Source organism: Spermophilus citellus, assembly GCF_964194105.1.
Source record: "Spermophilus citellus genome assembly, chromosome: 2".
Taxonomy (NCBI): Eukaryota; Metazoa; Chordata; class Mammalia; order Rodentia; family Sciuridae; genus Spermophilus; species Spermophilus citellus.
This window is the reverse complement of record NC_138183.1, coordinates 143598748-143620370: the sequence shown is the minus strand read 5'-3', so window position 1 is coordinate 143620370 and position 21623 is coordinate 143598748. Positions and strand designations below refer to the sequence as shown.

The 21623-nt window shown below is 35.4% G+C and overlaps 2 protein-coding genes across 2 annotated transcripts; both read left to right on the top strand.

Moving 5' to 3' along the window:
* Positions 1 to 1199: 1199 nt before the first annotated feature.
* Positions 1200 to 2141, top strand: LOC308640019 (olfactory receptor 8G50-like; the record flags this gene model as incomplete). The annotated part of the gene is made up of 1 exon (XM_081278438.1): positions 1200 to 2141. Exon 1 carries the CDS (start codon positions 1206 to 1208, stop codon positions 2139 to 2141), a length of 936 nt encoding a protein of 311 aa, XP_081134564.1. The 5' UTR covers positions 1200 to 1205.
* A 13617-nt stretch (positions 2142 to 15758) lies between these two features.
* On the top strand, positions 15759 to 16691 carry LOC308639988 (olfactory receptor 8G50-like; the record flags this gene model as incomplete). Its single annotated transcript, XM_081278425.1, has 1 exon — positions 15759 to 16691. The coding sequence occupies one exon, from the start codon at positions 15759 to 15761 to the stop codon at positions 16689 to 16691; it is 933 nt and encodes a 310-aa protein (XP_081134551.1).
* Positions 16692 to 21623: the final 4932 nt, after the last annotated feature.

The window sequence follows — 21623 nt, the reverse complement described above, 5'->3', positions numbered from 1 at the left end:
TTGTGGGATTGGCTTATTTCATTTAGCATGATATTCTCCAACTCCAACCATACTGCTTTGATTATCTCATTCCTTGCATTTACATAAAGATTTTTTTAATCAGCCTGTCTACATCTGAGAAAAACAATCCTGGAATTTGATAAGAATTGTACTACATTTGTAGATAAATTTGGGTATTTTTACCATTTACCCTAGGATGAGGGTTTTTGTTTTGTTTTGTTTTTGTACTGTGGGATTGAATCCAAGGGCACTTAACCACTGAACTACATCCCAGACCTTTTTACTTTTTATTGTGAGATAAGGTCTTGTTAAGTTGCTTAGGGCCTCACTAAGTTTGGAGCTGGCTTTGAACTTGTGATCCTCCTGCCTCAGTCTCCTGAGTCCCTGGGATTACAGGCATGTGCCACAAATACTAGCTAGTTTGAGTCTTTTGATTCATGAACATGGAATTTTTCCTTTTATGAATGGCTTCAATTCCATTTGACATTACATAGTAATTTTGTGTGCAATGTCTTCCATAAAATATATACATTTTATTTTTTATGTTATTACAAATCCATATTTTATTGTTCAATGAAAGTTTGTAGAAATACAATTGACTTTTTATATTGGTCTTATATGCTACCACCATGTTAGAATTTTCATTATTTTAAAGGTCCTTTATGCAAAATCTATGCAATTTTTCACCTTGAATCTTATGCCACTTACAAATGTGCAAATGGAGAGAGTAATACTTCTTGATTTACAATCTGGGTGTCCTTTAATTTAATTTTATTTTTTCCCTAATTGCCCTGGCAAGAAATTCTAGCAGTGCAGAGAGTGGACATCTTGTCTTGTTCATTATCTTAGAGGCAAAGACTTTTTGTCTTACACCAACATGACTATGTGTTTCTTGTGAATGCTTCGTATACCTTATTATTTTATTTTGTTATTTATCAGAGTAGTTTTGTGGGAGTTCAGGGACTGGGTAATACTAATATCAAATCTTAAAGCAAGGACTACAAATAGGGACAGTTCTGATATTAATTTACATGTCACATATTCCTGTGATCCTACTGTCCTTGACTGCTAAAAGTGCAGGATCAGGAAAGAAATGGAGACAGCTGTCTGCAAAGACTTGAACTTTGTTTCTCACAAAGTGATTGTATAACAGATGCCTTGTTCATAATTTTTCTTCTCTTCATACTTAGGATTCTCAGGAGAAAATGGCAGAGGGAAATCATTCTACAGTGACCAAGTTCATCCTGGTTGGATTAACAGACAAACCAGAGCTCCAGCTGCCCCTCTTCCTCCTTTTCCTAGGAGTCTATGTGTTCACAGTGGTGGGGAACCTGGGCATGATCACACTGATTGGGCTCAGCTCTCACCTGCACACCCCCATGTACTATCTCCTTAGCAGTCTCTCCTTCATTGACCTCTGCCAATCCACTGTCATTACCCCTAAAATGCTGGTGAACTTTGTGATAGAGAAAAACACCATCTCCTATGCTGAATGCATGACTCAGCTCTACTTCTTCACTATTTTTGCAATTGCAGAGTGTCACATGTTGTCTGTAATGGCATATGACCGCTATGTTGCTATCTGTAACCCCTTGCTTTACAATGTTACCATGTCTAATCAAGTCTGTTCCTGGATGGTAGTTGGGGTGCATAGCATGGGCTTGATTGGTGCCTCAGCTCACACTGTTTGCATGCTGAGGGTGCTTTTCTGTAAGGATAATATAATAAACCATTATTTCTGTGATCTTTTTCCACTACTGGAGCTCTCCTGCTCCAGTACATTTATAAATGAAGTAATAGGTCTGTGCTTAAGTGCATTTAATATCTTTGTTCCAACCCTGACAATCCTTAGCTCCTACATCTTCATCATAGCAAGCATCCTGCACATTCGCTCTACCGAGGGCAGGTACAAAGCCTTCAGCACCTGCAGCTCCCACGTCTCAGCTGTTGCTCTCTTCTTTGGTTCTCTAGCATTCATGTACTTACAACCATCATCAGTCAACTCCATGGACCAAGGGAAAGTGTCCTCCGTGTTTTACACTATTATTGTGCCCATGCTGAACCCTCTTATATATAGCCTAAGGAATAAAGATGTCAAAAATGCTCTATATAAGCTCTTTGGAAAAAGAAATTTCCCATAAAGACAGGATTTTGCTTAGGAAATAAGGAAGTTTGGTAAGGAAATAGTGCATTGGGAACAATAAATATCCACAAGTCATCAGATTGCTTCTAGTAGATGATTATTTGTAAGAAAGGTACCAATGGTAAGACTGGATTCACAAGATTTGAACATGAAGTGCAGCACCATGCTAGGATGCCCAGAGTCTATTTACCTAGCATGACCTGGATTATATCTAAATACTTTTGAAGTTCTTCAACATCATCCAGATGGTTGATTATATTTTACATGTTTGGAAGATGAGTCTTTATGGGCCATATTCACTTTCTTAATTCAGAGAATAAATATATTTCATCATTAACCTTTGGTATTTCCATTGATTTGTGTACCTGGCCTTTTAAACTATTAGTAAATATTTTTGAAATTTTGAACTTTAAAATAAATCATTCTAATATTTGAATTATTAAAAATATAATTCCTAATACTTATGAAGTTTGTAGAACTACATTAAGGAATATGGAGGCATATAATTGGTAATAAAATAATTTCGACCTAGAAAAAGATATCACAGGGCAAGATATTGCCAAAAATATACAAGATTGGAAATACCATGGTTATTTTGACATATATTTATGCAGCTTTCTTTACTGCACAGTATCAGGACTGTGCTACCTCTTCTTTTTCATGATAATTCCATACTTGTTTTTACTAATCCCCCATATCATGTTTTATTCCACTATTATTATATAATTTCTGATTATTTGTCTCATCTAACTTATAAAAACACTGCATATTTTTCCTTCACAGGTGTGAATAAACACTTCAATGTCATGTCAATTTAAGTCACCCTATAAAGCCAAAAGTACAATGAGAGAAGAGGTTATGCACTTATTGAAAACTAGGAGAAAATCCTGCATTTTCCATGTACTAATCAGTTTCCATGTACTTCATGCCCTGTTATTTTCCTACCAACATATCCTTATGTATGCACATATATCTATACATAAGTGTATATATATGTGGTTCCTATTGTGTATATGCTATTGTGTACTGCATGTATTTATGTGTATATTGCATATATCTTGTTTAGCTATGTTTTATAAGGTTTATGTGTATGTAATTTTGATTCTATTGCTGTAGATATTAAACAATCAACAAATAGTATATTTTACATACTGTTGAGTAACTGATAAATTTAACTTTATTAAATTTTACCTTTCCCATCATTTATGTATGCACTTATACTGTTAAACATGTTTAAAAGAATAAAAATAACTGAAATTACTATAGTAATTTTGCTGAATATCATGCATTTAAAATAGTAACATTACTATCTGATAGATTCCATGGAAGATCTGCCACACACACAAAAAGTAGTTTGTCTTTCATTGCTCTTACACAAACACACATTATTTCCAAAACAAAAGAATTCTTCTTACAATGAGTTTTTTCAGAGTTATTTGGGATGTCACAGAAACAAATGTTAGGTAAAATCATGCATTACCTTCTGTATTAATTTGGATTACCTTTGGTTGTGCATTATACAAACATGCACACACACACACACACACACACACACACACACACACACACGGTTGCTTTAAGCCAGTAAATGATTCAGGTTTAGTTTCATGACTCATCATAGATGTAAGCTTATTTGAAAATATTGTTCTATACCATTTCTTGTAGTATCCATCTGTGTTCTCAATGTCTCCAGATCCATCCTTCATATTCACCAACTGACCATCAGACAGAAACATATGGACAGAGAAGGGAATGTCTCCTGATCTGTAGAGCACTGACAGATTCCTCAATCCGAATCTCTTTGAAATGGTCGAACTGACATAGATAAATATATTGACAAAAACATCATGAATATGTAGATCGCAGTGTGTCAAACGTAAAACTCGGGATGTTTATTATTAAGGAAAAAAAGAAGAACGAACACCAGAAATAACTATGTCATCTGTGTTATGCAATACTTGTATCAAGACATAAATGACTCACTTTTGTTCTTTCAAGGGTTTAACATTTGGATATAGCATTGCATCTAACAGGAATAATGGTATTACTTGTGATTCAAATGCAATGTACAAAGGAGTAAAAGAATTCTACAAGGAAAATGATAGAGCACTGAAGAAAGAAATTGAATAAAACATTCAGAAAATGAAAGACTTTCCTTCAATGTTCATGAATAAGCAGAATTAATATTGTTAAGATGACCATACTACCAAAAACTACATATAGATTCAATGCAATCTTCATCAAAATACCAGTGACACTTTTGTAAAAATAGAACTAGAAACAACAATACTGAAATTTATTCAGAAGAATAAAAGATCCCAAATAGTGAAAGCAATTCTAAGCAAAAACAAAAACTGTTGAAGGTATCAGAATAAATGACTTCAAATTGTACTGCAGCACTAGAGCAAGAGAAGCGGCATGGCACTGACCTAAGAACAGACACATAGATAAATGGAACAGAACAGAAGACACAGAGACAGACCCTCACAGATGTAAGCATCAATCCTGGATAAAGGGGCAAAACACATGCCCATGGAGAAAAGACAGTCTTTTTAATAATGAGTGTTGAAAAAATTGGATATTCATATGTAGAAGGAAGAAACTAAATATCCATCTTTCACCCTACACAAAAATCAACTCAAAATGGTAAACAAACAAACAAACAAAAATACCTAGAAATTAGAACAGAAACTTTGTAACTTTTAGAAGAAAATATGGGGTCAGCACTCCAAAGTACAGGTGCCGGCAATGAATTTCTTAATAGGACCTCTAAAGATCAGGAAATGGTGCCAAGAATTAATAAATGTGATGCTATGAAATTCAAAAACTTCTGCATGGAAAAGGAATCAATCATGAATATTAAAAGACAATATACAGAATGGGAGAAACTCTTCGCTAGCTATTCTCTTCCAGAGGATTAATATCCAGAATATATTAAAAACTCAAGAAACTTAACACTGGAAAAAACAAATAAACCAATAAATAAATGGACAACTGAACTAAGCAGAAATTTCTACAAAGAAATACAAATAGCTAATAAATGCATGAAAGAATTTTAACATCTTTAACTATTATGGAATTGCAATTCAAAACTACCCTGAGATTTCATATCACTCCAGTTAAAATGGCAATCATCAATCAAAAATTAAATAAATAAAAATAAAACATGCTGGTGAATATGGGGAGAAAGGATCAGTTATACATTGTTAGTGGGATTTTAAATTAGTGCAACCATTGTGGAAATCAGTATGGGCTTCCTCCAAATACTAGGGATATAGTTTGTAATAGGTGTCCCCCCAAAGTTTATGTGTAAAACAATGAAAGAAAGTTTAGAGATAAAATGATTAGGGTATGAGAACCTTAAACAATTAGTGCATCAATAGGGCTTATGATCAGTGATTGTAGCCAGGTAAACTGTGGCTACAGGAGGTGGGTCATTGTGGGCATGCCTTTTAGGTGTATATTTTGTGAGCTGAGCTTAGTCTCTCTCTCTCTGCTTCCTGGTAATGTCCCAGCTGCTTTCCCCACCACACACTTTCACCATGATGCTCTGCCTCACCTCAAGCCCCAATGAATGTAGCCTGTTGTCTATGGACTGAGACCTCTGAAACTGTCAGCCCCCAATAAACTTTTACTCCTTTAATTGTTCTTGTCAGGTCTTTTGGTTACAGCAGTGAAAAAGCTGACTAAAACAACTAGTAATGTGATCACTATATGATGCAGCTAGACCACACCTCCACATTTACTTAAAGTATTAAATTTATTATACAATAGTGATATATGTATGATCATGTTTATAGCAGCACATTTCACAATAGTTAAATAATGGAACCAAATTAAAAGTCTATCAACAGATTAATGGATAAGGATAATGTATATGTACACAAAAGAGCTTAACTCAATCATAGAAATGAAATTATGTGATATGCAGAAAAAATGCATAGAATTTGAGAAAATAATACTCATAATAAGTCAATCTCAGAAAGTCAAGAATTATATTTTCTCTCATATGGGGAAGCTAGAGAGGGAAAAAAAAAAGTGTGGGAGTGCCTCTCATGAAAATAGTAAGGATACCAAAAGTATAAAGGAGTGGGGCTATAGGGAGGAAGGAGACTAAGGAAAGTAAAAATGCTGAAAAATGTTGATTAAATTATATTGTTATATCATGTGCATGTATAAATATGTAACAACAAATCTCATCATTATGTATAATTATAATGTACCAATTAAAACTATGGAAAAAATGAAATGTGTAATACATGTATAAAATACAGATTTTTAACATCTATTAAAATCTACAAGAAAGGCGTATGTCATGCTGGGCAGAATAGTCTATATACCATTTCTACAATGCTGTGCTTATTCCTCTTGTCTTGTATTCATTCTCACAGCCATCCTGAATGGCTTCCGGACTCTAATCTGTTTGTCCAATTTTATGCACATTTCAGTGACAAAGATAACAGTTTAATTCTCACGCATTTGTCATACCTCCAAGTAATAACTGGGTGTACCTCTGGTTCATCACATCTACTATAAAGATGTATCCGTAGTAAACATCTACTGTAAAAATGTTTACTATTAATGATTGCATGTGGATTGTACTTAAAGAAATAGCCAATAGCCAAATTCTTTTTTTTTTTTTAACTTCTGGGGATCAAACCCAGGGCTTCATGCCTGCTAGATAATCCCTGTACCACTAAGCCATATCTCCAGCCTTGGAAATAGCCAAATTCTTGAGAATAAAAATTGTATATTGTTTTGCATCTTATTTTTATTTCTAAGGCTGGATCATTATTGATGAGCAATATTTTTATGGGACTTTCAATTATGTTATTAAGTTTTTGCCCTATTAAAAAAATGGTAGAGAATCGCAATTTCCAAAATACCTTTAAACATCCAACTAAAGGTCCATATCTAACAAAAGTTGAAGCATTCCAGTTAACTTTAATGAAAAAAATTGATTGCAATCATTGTCTTAAAATTATATAACATTTAATAAATAACATTAAATGTAATTTTACTCCCAATATCTTTACCATGAAAAGAGTGACTATAATATATATTTTCATTATTATTAAAAATTTAATTTTTATTTATAAAGAAAATGTCCTCATCTCTTCTTTTTAGTCTTGTTAATTATTCCTCACTGGTCTTTGTCTTTTTTTTTCCAGGTGTGGGGTACCAGGGATTGAACTCAGGGGCACCTGATCCCTGAGCCACAACCCCAGACCTATTTTGTATTTTTTTTTTAGAGATAGGGTCTCACTGAATTGCTTAGAGCCTCATTGTTGTTGAGGCTGGCTTTAAATTCATTTTCCTCCTGCCTCAGCCTCCTAGATGCTAGGATTACAGGCATGCACCACCACACTCAGTGAGATCTTTGTTAATATAAAACATACTTTAGCATACAAATTTAATGAGAACAAATTTTTATTAAGACTCAAGTAAAAAATTCCAAGAACTAGTGTTTTGTGATTATGATATACTAAATACAGATATAAAAGGTCAATAAAAAATTAAAAATTTTAACTCTTACAATAATTGGTTACTTCCCTACTTATATATATTTTTCTTTTCAAGAAATCTCTTTAAAAAATTCCTTCAGTGTATGTCTGGAAATTTTTCTGAAATTTTAAATTTTGAAATGTCTTGGAATAAAATTTATTCATCCTTCGTTTTAATCCATACCAAAAATATATGTAGAAGAAAAGTTTGTCTTTTAAAAAATGCTGCTGAATATCTATATGCAGAAGAAGAAAACTAGATCTGTACTTCTCAACTTGCACAAAAGTGCAATTGAATTAAGAATGTGACCAGAAATAGTACAATTGCTAAAAGAAAACATAGGGTCAACATACCACCATATTGGCACAGGCACTGACTTCATTAACAAGACACAAAGCTCAAGAAGAAAAAAAAAAGAAAAATACATAATTAGGATGGCATCAAATTAAAAAGCTACACAGCAAATAATAAGGAGCATGAAGAGAGAGCTACAGAATGGGAGAAAATGTTTGCCAGCTACTCTTCTGACATTTAATGAATATTAAGAATATATAAAGAACACAAGATTAACACCCCCCAAAAAAAAATCCACAAAGAAGCCAATCAAGAAATAGGTAAACAGACATTTCTCAAAGAAGAAACAAATGGGCAACGCCTATATGGAAAGAATATTCAACATCCCTAGCAATCAAGGCAATGAAAATTAAAAAAACACATAGACTTTATTTCACTCCAGTTGGATCAAGAATATAAATAATAATAAATTCTGGAAATGATATGAGGGAAATGTGTACTCATACATACATTATTGGTGGGACTAAAAATTAGTACACTCTGAAAACAGTGTGAAGATTTAACTAGGAATGGAAACCACCACATGGCTCAGCAATCCCATTTCTTTGTATTTATCCCAAAGAACTAAAATCAGCACACTCTAGTGATACAACTACACAAATATTTTGAACAAGGCAGCTATAGCTCAGATATGTAATCTTTCCAGGTGCCAATAAATAGAGGAATAGATTAAGATGTCGTATATACACAATAGAGTATTATTCAAGCATAAAGAATAAAATTATGGCATTTTCTCGTAACTGGATGGAAATGGAGAACATAACGCTGCATGATAAGCTCATCTCAGAAAATTAAGGGTCAAGTATTTTCTCTCATATGCAGAAGCTAAAGAAAAGTAATAGAAAAAGTTAGGGGTTGAATATCAAAAAGGAAAAGGGAATATCTCTGGAGTAGAAGAAGGAAATTGAGAGGGAAGAAGGAGAGATGGCAAAGGGGAGGAAATGCGGAATGAATTTGACAAGTCTATGTTATGTGCATGTATAAACATACCACAGTGAGTTCAACTCTTATGCATATTCGTAAAGCGCCAATATAAATAAATAAATTAAATAAGGAAAATGAAGACCAGTAGAGTAAAAGAAAGGCATCAGAGGAGGGTAGAGGAAAGGGGAAGAAAGTAAAGAGAACCAAAGGAAAGAGAAGAGAAGGGGGCATCAGAAACTGAAATGGAGTAAATTGAACTCTATGCATGAATGATTATGTCAAAATAAATAATATACCAATAAAAGCAAAAAAAAATCTAACTAAATAGATAAAATAAAATAGAGCATTGATAATATCTTGAAAATATGATGGGGAAAGAGAAATTCTAATTGTCAGTTTTCCCCAGAGTTCATTCTTGTGAGATGAGATTCCAGTGGGACGTCATTATCATTGTTTGTTCCCATTTATACCCTTATATGTAGCATAAGAAATCATCACATCAGCCCAGCTTTGCAGAGGCAAATGGCTTTGGGCATCAGCTTCAGCAGAGATCAAGATTAGTGATTCACAGGACACTTTTGGTATGTCACCTCCTCACATGATCAAAATCATTTTCCTCCAGTGCAACAGAGAAGAAAAACTATACAGCATTGGCCTGCTGAAAAGAAGGAGGGGTATGTCTGAATTCCAGACCATGACTTTTAAAATCTTAGAGCATTCTGCTGCAGTCTTTCCCTAAGTGTTAATAGAGATGCAGGTGTCTATTTATCTGTCTCTCCTTGTCCTCACTCTCAGAGCCACACTCCCTGGTGAGCACAGGTTCCCTAATCATATCCCTGTTCTTCGCAGTATGACATTAAGGCAGGTACTTATTTTGTTTGCTCATTTCTACTCAGGCAATACATGGGCCTTGTTCTTTCGTTTTGAACCTGTATTAACTCATCTCTAAGCTTCTTGTAACCATTTTATTAAATCACATTTATATTGAGACTCGCTATATACAAGGCACTGTGCCAGCCTTGTCATGAATTTACAATTAGGTGCAGATAAAAAACTCGTAAATTACTGATAAATAATTCCAACTAGTACATGCTACATCAAGGCAAAAATAACATGCTCATGGACACTCAGAAATGGTCTTATTTCTGTGATGTCACTATTATAGAAAAGGCCTTAACTATTAAATAGGATTACACAAAATAATGTGATAGAAGTAAAGAGAAACAAAAGAAATTATGCATTACATTTGAGGGCATACATAGTTCCTTTCATGTAATAGGCCTGTCATGTGACATATATTGGGAAATAGAAGAAGGAAATTTTTGTTTGTTTAATTCAGAAGCCTTCATAGACACCCATCATGGTCTAGATCCATGTTAGCAGTGACCAGTATCACTTGCCCGATCAAGGTTTTTACCACAGTTGCTAGTCAGTCTCCCTGTCCCCTTCTAATCTCTATTATTCAGAACAGGGGATATTCTTTATTCATCTGTCTTGAACACCCACCCATAGTCAACTTTTTGCTTATCAATGTTAATCATTTTTTTGGGGGGGGTACTGGGAATTGAACTCAAGGGCACTCAACCACTGAGTCACATCCCCAGCCCTATTGTGTATTTTATTTACAGACAGGGTCTCACAGAGTTGCCTGATACCTCACTGTTGCTGAGGCTAGCTTTAAACTTGTGATCCTCCTGTCTCAGCTTTCCAAGCTGCTGGGATTACAGGCGTGCTCCACAGTGCCAGGATAATCTTCCTTTAGTGTAAGTCTACATTTACCCCTTAAAAGTATCTTCTTGAAGCATTATCCCCAATATAAATCTTCATTACTATTATCTATGATTTCATAATAATTTATTGATGGCATCATCCAAGTTCCAAGACATTGAAGCACAGAGGTACTGTTAGCAAATCAGAACAGGAAGCAGTAGGAATGAAGACCATGTGTCAGAGTCAGACTTCAGAGGGAGCTGGTCACATGGAATGGGCCAGAGTCCCAAGCATTTTGGCAGAGTTACAATGACTGAGCAATAGATAATAATGGAGCTTCTGTGATGGAGATTGGTATTTCATGGGGCAGCCTTGTGAGAGGCCAAGGACAAAGAAAAAGCCATCAGCTAGAAAATTGTTAAGAGTAGGAACTATGGGAGAATATGTTTCTTTGTTTGTTTTGTGTTTCTGTAGCAAAGTACCACTCACCGGATTATGTATAATAAACAGAAATTTATCTGTCTTACTATCCTATACTAGTAAGTATAGTAAGTTTAAGGTCAAAGGATGCATCTGATGAGGGCCTTCTTGCTGCATCCTATGGTAGAATAATCAAGGACAAAAGAGGACACACATGAGACAGAGGAAAGGGGGCAAACTAGTTCTTATATTAGGAACCCACACCTCTGATGATTAGCCTATTCTCAGAACTAATCCAGTCACCTCATGACTTAATCTCTTCTTAAGGTCTCAGTTCTCAATACTGTTGCACTGGGGATCAAATTTGCAATGTATGAACTCTGGAGGACACATTCAAACCACAGCACTATGGAAGTTCAGCTTCAGGAATAGACGTAGAGAGATGTGCTGAAATAAATAACAGCTTTTATAAGAGGTAAGTAGGAATCTCCCAGGTCTGCATGTACAATATCAGCAACATTTTGGCTTGATCATGAGTTAACAATTCTACTGGATACATGCTTCAGCTTTTCTAGTAAAGTATAAAATTGGTCCAGAATTAGGGATAGTTGTCCTCTGCAAGCGTTGGCCTGTGGAGAGTCAGAAGAAAGCAGGTGTCAAGAAGCAAATTGCTAGGTCCCTACTCAAATCTGTTGGAGATTTTCTGACAATCCTTCTAGGTGCTGTAATTCAGTCTTCTATAATTATTTTTATTTATTTTACCATTTGATGATATTTTTCTCTGATGAAGACATAGAAAGAACATTTTAAATTAAGTATATGTCTGCATTATTATATCTATCAGTTTTTAATAGCAATTAGAAATGCCTAAGTTTTCCTTGAAGATGTATTGGAGAGAAAATTTCCCATGATAGCAGAAGATTACAACAGTTTTTGAGGCCAACTAGGACATTTTTTCATATGTGCAAAATAAAATTACCATATTGTTTTGGAGAAAAGTATAATGAACATATTTTACTCAATTACAGAATATACCAGACCTAAAGTAGATGAGGTGACTTATAGGGTGATGTTCATCAGGACATTGTGATGGAATGTTTTGTGTCCATGATGGTGGTGGTGAATATGATGATGTTAATTTGTTACCAGGGACGGAACCCTGGGGTATTTAAACATTGAGTCACATCCCCAGTCCATTTTTATTTTTATTTTTTTAAATTTAGAGACAGTGTCTTGCTAAGTTGCTTAAGACCTTGCTAAGTTGCTGAGGCAAACTTTGAATTTGCCATCCCCCTGCCTTGGCTACCCAAGCTGCTGGGATCACAGGCCTAAGCACCTAGCTAAATGGTGTTATTATTTTCTTGTTTTAATTTTATAATACATTTTAAAATATAAAATATAATAAAATATAAGTAACATTGTATAATTTATTTTTTATGTATGAATTTCAGTTTTTTAGCATATTTTTGAAGTCTACAACCATCACTGTGTTCTAATGTAGAATGTTTTCATCAGCATCCAAAATAAAGCCCTATCCCCATGAGCAGTCCCACCCTAATATCTCCCTTCCCACAGTCTCCACCAGACTCTAAACTTGCTTTCTGTATATATTTCTCGGTTGTGGACCCATCCTATAAATAGAATAATACAATGTATGGTGTCTGGTTTCTTTCACTTAGCATGTTTCAGGTTCATTCATGATTTGACATATCTTAGTTCTTCATTCCATTTTATTGAAGAATAATACTCTATCATATGGGCATCCCTCATTCTGCTTGTTCATTCCTCACTGGATGCACATGTGGGTGCTTCTAATCTTTTGGCTCTTAAAAATACAATTACTCTGGTCATACACATGCAAACTTTTGTGTGTATGTTTTTTGAATTCTGGTATCCACTAGCCATGAAATTGCTGGGCTATGAGGTAATCCTATGCTTCATAATTTGAAGAACCGATAAACTGTTTGCCTAAAAGTTTGTATATTGTACAGTTCCATCAGCAATTGATGAGGGTTCCAATGCTGTCACATTCTTGTCAACCCTATACTTATCTTCCTTGTTGGTTATAGACTTTCTGATAGATGTGAAATGTTTTCTCACTATGGTTATGATTTTAATTTCCTTAATAAATGATGAATGATGACTAAGATATTTTCAGGGCCTTATTGATCATTTGTATATCTCAAATAGAAGAATGTTTATTGGAATCCTCTCACATATTTCCAACTGGGCCATTTGTCCTTTTCATTGTTAAATTGTTAAAGTTCTTTAAAAATTAATTAAAGTTTGTTTTAATTAGTTATACATGACCGTAGGATGCATTTATGCACTTTGAAATATCATACATAGATGTATACTGACCACAAATACTTCCCTGCTGTTACTAGTATCCAGCAAAACTACTATTAATTGAAACTACTTTCCATTATAATGTGTTATTATAGAAATACTATAGAAATTTTTTTAAAGGAAAATGACATGTGACTTCCATTAAGCATATAACTGAAAATTTATATGAAGATGAAGTTTATTTCTCTCTTTTTCATTTATAAAGATTAAATACATTATTTATGAATGGTTCCTTTTCTCTTAGAATCATGTTTTGGGACTATAATTTCTTTATTTGCTCCTTTTAGATATACATGACAGTAGGGTACATTTTGCTATATTACACATACCTGAAGTATAAGTTAGGTGGATACTGTTCTTTGAAACACTTTTGTTTTACATTTTTATGGTGTCCAACTTTTTTCTATGGTGGTCTCTGGTTTGGGTATTTTCTCTGAGAAACCGTCATTAAAATTTAGGTCACAAGGATTCAATCTTTTTCAAAAGTTATTTTTATGTTCTAAGAGCATTTTGTATTTAATTTATTGTGGATAGTGTGATTTTTAAATAGTCCAAATTAATTTTTATTTTATTTTTTATTTTGTTCAATACTGATGATTGAACCCAGGGCTTTATGGTGCTAGGCCTGTGTTTTAACAAGGAGCTGCATTCCCCAGCCCAGATTATATCTTTTATGTGTGATTATTATTCTAGTACCATTTGTTCAAAAGAATATAAAATAATATTTTCCCCACTGAATTGGCATGAAATCCCCATAACAATTCAATTGATCAGAGATGTGTGTTTATTTCTGGATTGTCAATTCTATTCCCTAGACCTCCATGTCTATACTTGAGACAAAAATCACACCATCTAACTTGGTAATAAGCGTTCAAATTGCAAAATGTGAGCCCTCCAATTTTGTTCTTCCCTTTCAACATTTTTTTTTGTTTGATATTCTGAATCCTTGCATTTTCGTAAGGATTTTATTATCAGCCTTGGTTATGGTTTAGATAGTAGGTGTCCCTGAAATTTTATGTTTGAGATTATGCAATAACATTTGGAAGTGAAGTGATTGGGTTATGAGAGCCTCCATTAAGTGAATTAATCCCCTGAGTGGCAAGTGAAGGCAGGTAGGTGTGGCTAGAGGAGGTGGGTTTTGGGGGTGTGCCTTTGTGTATATATTTTGTATTTTTGAGTGGAATATCTCTGCTTCTGGATCTCCATGCTTTGAGCTGCTTCTCTCCATCGCATTCTTGCATTATGATGTTTAGCCTCACCTCAAGCCCTGAAGAACGGAGCTGGCTGTCTATGGACTAAAGCTGTGAGCCCCCAGATACTTTTCCTTCTCTGAAACTGTTCTTGTCAGGTCTTTTAATCACAGTAGTAACAAAGCTGAATACAACAGCCTACCAATGCCCACAAAAAACAGTGCTGGGAATTGGAGAGGGATGACACTGAATTTTCAGATTCATCTGGGTAGTACCGATATTTTCACAGACTGAGTCACTTGATTAATAAAATTGGATGTCTTTCCATTTATGGGGATATTTTTGAATTCAAAATTATTTTTATTTTATTTTAAGTGAAATGTATTGCTTTTGATTTTTTAGTTTATTCTTATTTATTTTATTTTATTGTTCATGCTATTTCAAAAGTATTTTTGATTGCTCGGTTCAAGTGTGTAGAAATGTAACTGAGTTTTTTGTCTGATAGGCTATTCTACCACCTTGCTTCACTTTTAAATCAGTTCCAGCAGTTATCTTGGTAGATTTCTTGTGGAATTTTCTATACATAAAATTATGCATTTTATAAGTATGATACTGTTACTTCTTGTTTTACAATATAAATTTATTATACATTTTTTTTCATGATTGCCCTAGCCTGACCTGTAGTATGGTGTTGAATAAAATTGCAGGTAGTGAACATCTTGTCTTTTTCGTTAGGAGAAAAGGCTTTCAGTTTTCCGTCATTACGTGTGATCTCAGTGTGTTTTTCTTTAAATGTTACTATTTTTTTCACATAAAAATATTAAGAATTTGCTCTGCAGAGGACTGGAGAAGATTACACAAAGAATGAAAAATATTCAGAAAACGCAAATTTACTAAAACAGTTCCTTGTGTGTTCAGAGACTGGGTCCTACCAATTATACATTTTAAAGCCCATAACTCACATAAGGATTGTTATATATGATATTTATTAACATGTCAGTTATTTCTGTGATACCAACATCATTGACAACTGACATAATTGAGAGACGAAAATAAAAGGAAAAACATGGCTAAAATGACTTTAATTCTGTCTTATATATATCAGGTGTGACCATACAATAATAACTATTTTTTTCTCTTCCTATTAGAATTCTCAAAAGAAAATGTCAGAAGGAAATTATTCTATCGTAACTGAGTTCATCCTGGCTGGATTAACAGACAAACCAGAGCTTCAGCTGCCCCTCCTTCTCTTCTTTGTAGCAATCTATGTGTTCACAGTGGTGGGGAACCTGGGCATGATCACACTGATTGGACTCAGCTCTCACCTGCACACCCCCATGTACTATTTCCTCAGCAATCTCTCTTTCATTGATCTCTGTCAATCCACTGTGATTGTCCCCAAAATGCTGGTCAACTTTGTGATGGAGAAAAACACAATTTCCTACCCTGAATGCATGATTCAACTCTACTTTTTCATTGTTTTTGCAATTGCAGAGTGTCACATGTTGTCTGCAATGGCATATGACCGCTATGTTGCCATCTGTAACCCCTTGCTTTACAATGTTACCATGTCTAATCAAGTCTGTTCCTGGATGGTAGTTGGGGTGTATAGCATGGGCTTGATTTGTGCCACAGTTCACACAACCTGCATGCTAAGAGTGTTTTTCTGTAAGGATGATATTATAAACCATTACTTCTGTGATCTTTTCCCTCTACTAGAGCTCTCCTGCTCCAGTACATTTATAAATGAGGTGGTAGGTCTGTCCTCAAGTGCATTTAATATCTTTGTTCCAACCATGACAATCCTCAGCTCCTACATCTTCATCATAGCAAGCATCCTGCACATTCGCTCTACCGAGGGCAGGTACAAAGCCTTCAGCACCTGCAGCTCCCACGTCTCAGCTGTTGCTCTCTTCTTTGGTTCTCTAGCATTCATGTACTTACAACCATCATCAGTCAGCTCCATGGACCAAGGGAAAGTGTCCTCTGTGTTTTACACTATTATTGTTCCTATGTTAAACCCTCTGATCTACAGCCTGAGGAATAAGGATGTCAAAGTGGCCCTAAGTAAACTCCTTGGAAATAAAAGTTTCTGAAAAAGTATTATTGTTTAGCAAAAATTTATAATTTGTACAGATTTAGTAAGGAAGTAATTCTATAACAATGGAAGTCCAGAAGGCATGAGATTGTTTGCTTGAACTTGATTATGTAGAAGAAAGGTGCCAAGGACAGGACTGGATTCACAGCATCAGACACATTGAAGACAGCACCCCACTGGGAAACCCCAGAATCCATCTACCATGAATAACCTGTAGAACATCTAAATATTTGAAAAAGTTCTTCAAAGTCCTCCAAATGTAAAATATTGCTCATATTTTATGTGTTTGAAACATGAGTCTTTTTAGGCACAATTCATTTATATTAAATCAGGAAATAAATACATATGATCATTATTCTTTGTTATTATCAATATTTTATGTACCTGTCCTTCTTAATTAAGTGTCTTGGCAAGTATTTCTGAATCTGTGATCTAAAGTAAGTGGCTTTAGGGCTGGGGCTGTGATTCAGAGGTAGAGTATATGCGTTCCACATGTGGAGTCCTGGGTTTGATCCTCAGCACCACATAACAATAAATAAGTAAAAGGTTTTGTGTCCAATCACAAATAAATATAAATAAATAAATAAATATATAAATAGCTTCAACAATTTGGAATATACAAAATATAATCTCTAATTTTTACACAGTGTATAAAACTCTATTAAGGAGTACTGAGTAATATAAAGTGTAATGAGATTATGTCTATTAAGGAAATTATAATAGTGACAGCAGTCTTGGATATCAGAAATAGATTCCACTGGTTTTGGAGATTGAACACTTGGGAAATGCCAAAACAAGTGTAGAAAGCACGTTTTATTTGAGAAAGGAGATAGCAATAGATTTCTCCAAACAGAAGGGGTCCCGAAGCTGGGTGTCCATGGTAGTGGACATGTCTTGCTCCTTAATAGACATCAGAACCCCCACCTTCCCTTTTTTTCATGATTGGTAGCAGGGATTGAACTCAGGTCACTCAACCACTGAGCCACATGCCCAGCTCTAGATTGTATTTTATTTAGAGTCAGAGTCTCACTGAGTTGCTTACCACCTCACTTATGCTGAGGCTGGCTTTGAACTCATGATCCTCTTGCCTCATCCTCCCGAGAAAGCCAGCTGAGCTGCTGGGATTACAGGCGTGCGCCCAGCCCACCTTCACTTTTTTATCTGCATCCCAGCCTAAGGGAAGGAGGGAGCAAGTGCACAGGGGTAATCTTTAGCAACCTATAGAACTGGGAAGTGTAATCCCACAGGTTAGCTGTTTGCCACCCATTGTCTTCTCTGTTTGATAACCAGTGATAATGAGTCACCACCCTCTCTCAACTCCCATTATTCTTCATCTACACTGACTACTAGACCTTCACCACCTTCCTCAGTTTGTTGATGAATATGATGTATCCTATCCCCTCAGGCAAGATGGGGCTGCTTTTTGGCAAAAGAAAACATGTAGGAATTCTGTACATTGGGCTTCTTTAACCACTTGTTCCCACCATCCTCGCTTATCTGTACCCTTAAATCCCCCATCAAGCAATTTGGGCCCCTAAATTCTTTTAGGGTATTTGGATGTTGACTAATTCTGACTACTTAATGCTGAAAAGGGGTGACATCTAAAGGAAGGAAACCCAAAGTTTATATTATCCATCTGGAGGGGCATGTAGAGTTAAGGGTAGTTAGCATCAGGATAGTCCAGGTGTCCATGGTGGTATTGCATGTGTGACTGAATGAAGGGTACACAAGGCAGGAGTTTGGTAAGAAAATAATCAATAAGACAGCAAAGCATACTTTTTAGAAACAATTAGCATGAAACAGTTAGTGTTATTGGCTGGTCTCTGGAAACCATGAGGATGGTAACTCATTAATGCTCAGGTGGGATCCATATGCCACTGATTTGTGAGTGGATGCCAGTTAAGGCTTTAGAAACATTAGCAGAGATGTTAGAAACATATACACAATATTTGGTTCTTATAATGCCACAAATTTCCCCATAAGATGTAATTAAGCTACTAATGTCATCTGATTTTTAAAAAATACCTTTCTATTGGCATTACCTCTGTGTTGAGCAGGGATCCCTTTATTTCTGTCACTGAGGGTTATAAAATCATTCTAGCAAACACAGATTCAGTCTGCCTACAGAGAAAATTATGAATATTTGTAGGTCTTAAATTGACTCAAGAAACAAACAAAGCAACAACAACAAAAATTCTCTGACTCTGATAGTCTTTTGAGAGTTACCAGGCACTCCTGTCTAAGAACCCTTCTTCATACCCTCCAGTTTTATTTACTTTTTGTGTGGCTGACACAAACATACATCTCAAGTTACATTAAAAGAATTAATGTCTTTCCTTTTAAAATGTCTATATATGGTTGTGCTTTGGTTATAATTCTCCTGTCAGTTGATTAAGACCAAGTTGTTCAAATTGATCTTGTTCCTATAAACTATTAAAATCAGCTGACAATCATCAAATGTTACTCTTGGTAACTTAGGAGCAGCTTCTTAGGTTCTCTAGTGCCATATGCCAGGCTAGGTCAAGGTCTTCCTGACCACATGTGGCTTCCCTTGGAAGAACCAAGGACATTTTCTTTCTTTTTTTAAATTATTGGTTGTTCAAAACATTACAAAGCTCTTGACATATCATATTTCATACATTTGATTCAAGTGGGTTATGAACTCCCATTTTTCCCCCGTATACAGTTTGCAGAATCACATCGGTTACACATCCAGGTTTTTACATACTGCCATACTAGTGTCTGTTGTATTCTGCTGCCTTTCCTATCCTCTACTATCCCCACTCCCCTCCCTTCCCCTCCCATCTTTTTGTCTACCCCATCTACTGTAATTCATTTCTCTCCCTTAATTTTTTCCCTTTCCCCTCACTTCCTCTTATATGTAATTTTGTATAACGATGAGGGTCTCCTTCCATTTCCATGCAATTTCCCTTCTCTCTCCCTTTCCCTCCCACCTCTTGTCCCTGCTTAATGTTATTCTTCTTCTCATGCTCTTCCTCCCTACTCTGTTGTTAGTTTCTGTCCTTACATCAAAGAAGACATTTGGCATTTGTTTTTTAGGGATTGGCTAGCTTTACTTAGCATAATCTGCTCTAGTGCCACCCATTTCCCTGCAAATGCCATGATTTTGTCATTTTTTAGTGCTGAGTAATACTCCATTGTGTATAAATGCCACATTTTTTTTTTATCCATTCATCTATTGAAGGGCATCTAGGTTGCTTCCACAGACTAGCTATTGTGAATTGTGCTGCTATGAACACCGATGTAGCAGTGTCCCTATAGTACACTCTTTTAAGGTCTTTAGGGAATAGTCAGAGAAGGGGAATAGCTGGATCAAATGGTGGTTTCATTCCCAGATTTCCAAGGAATCTCCATACTGCTTTCCAAATTGGCTGCACCAATTTGCAGTCCCACCAGAAATGTACGAGTTTACCCTTTTCCCCACATCCTTGCCAGCACTTGTTGTTGTTTGACTTCATAATGGCTGCCCATCTTACTGGATTGAGATGGTATCTTAGGGTGGTTTTGATTTGCCTTTCTCTGACTGCTAGAGATGGTGAGCATTTTTTCATGTACTTGTTGATTGATTGTATGTCCTCCTCTGAGAACTTTCTGTTCAGGTCCTTGGCCCATTTATTGATTGGGTTGTTTTCTTATTGTTTAATTTTTTTTGAGTTCTTTGTATACTCTGGATATTAGGGCTCTATCTGAAGTTTGAGGAGTAAAAATTTGTTCCCAGGATGTAGGCTCCCTATTTACCTCTCTTATTGTTTCTCTTGCTAAGAAAAAACTTTTTTAGTTTGAGTGAGTACCATTTGTTGATTCTTGTTTTTATCTCTTGTGCTATGGGTGTCCTACTAAGGAATTTGGAGCCCAACCCCATAATATGTAGATTAGAGCCAACTTTTTCTTCTATCAGATGCAGAGTCTCTGTTTTGATATCAAGCTCCTTGATCCATTTTGAGTTAACTTTTTTGCATGGTGAGAGAAAGGGATTGAGATTCATTTTGTTGCATAATGGATTTCCAGTTTTCCCAGCACCATTTGTTGAAGACGCTATCCTTCCTCCATTGCATGCTTTTAGCCCCTTTGTCAAAAATAAGATACTTGTAATTTTGTGGATTGGTCTCTGTGTCCTCTATTCTGTACCATTGGTCCACCCACCTGTTTTGGTACCAGTACCATGCTGTTTTTGTTACTATTGCTCTGTAGTATTGTTTGAAGTCTGGTAACGCTATACTGCCTGATTTAGTCTTCCTGCTTAGAATTGCTTTTGCTATTCTGGGTCTTTTATTTTTCCATACGAATTTCATGATTTCTTTATCTATTTCTACAAGAAATGCCATTGGGATTTTGATTGGCATTGCATTAAACCTATAGAGAACCTTTGGTAGTATTGCCATTTTGATGATGTTAGTTCTGCCTATCCATGAACAGGGTATATTTTTCCATCTTCTAAGATCTTCTTCTATTTCTCTCTTTGGGGTTCTGTAGTTTTCATTGTATAAATCTTTCATCTCTTTTGTTAGGTTGATTCCCAAGTATTTTAATTTTTTTCAGGATATTGTGAATGGGGTGGTTGTCCTCATTTCCATTTCAGAAGATTCGTCGCTGATATACAGGAATGCCTTTCATTTATGTGTGTTGATTTTATATCCTGCCACTTTGCTGAATTCATTTATTAGCTCTAGTAGTTTCTTTGTAGACCCTTTTGGGTCTGCTAAGTATAGGATCATGTCATCCAGAAATAGTGATAATTTAAGTTCTTCTTTTCCTATCTTTATGCCTTTAATTTCTTTTGTGTGTCTAATTGCTCTGGCCAGTATTTGGAGAACTATATTGAATAGAAGTGGTGAGAGAGGGCATCCCTGTCTTGTTCCAGATTTTAGAGGGAATGCCTTCAGTTTTTCTCCATTTAGAATGAAGCTAG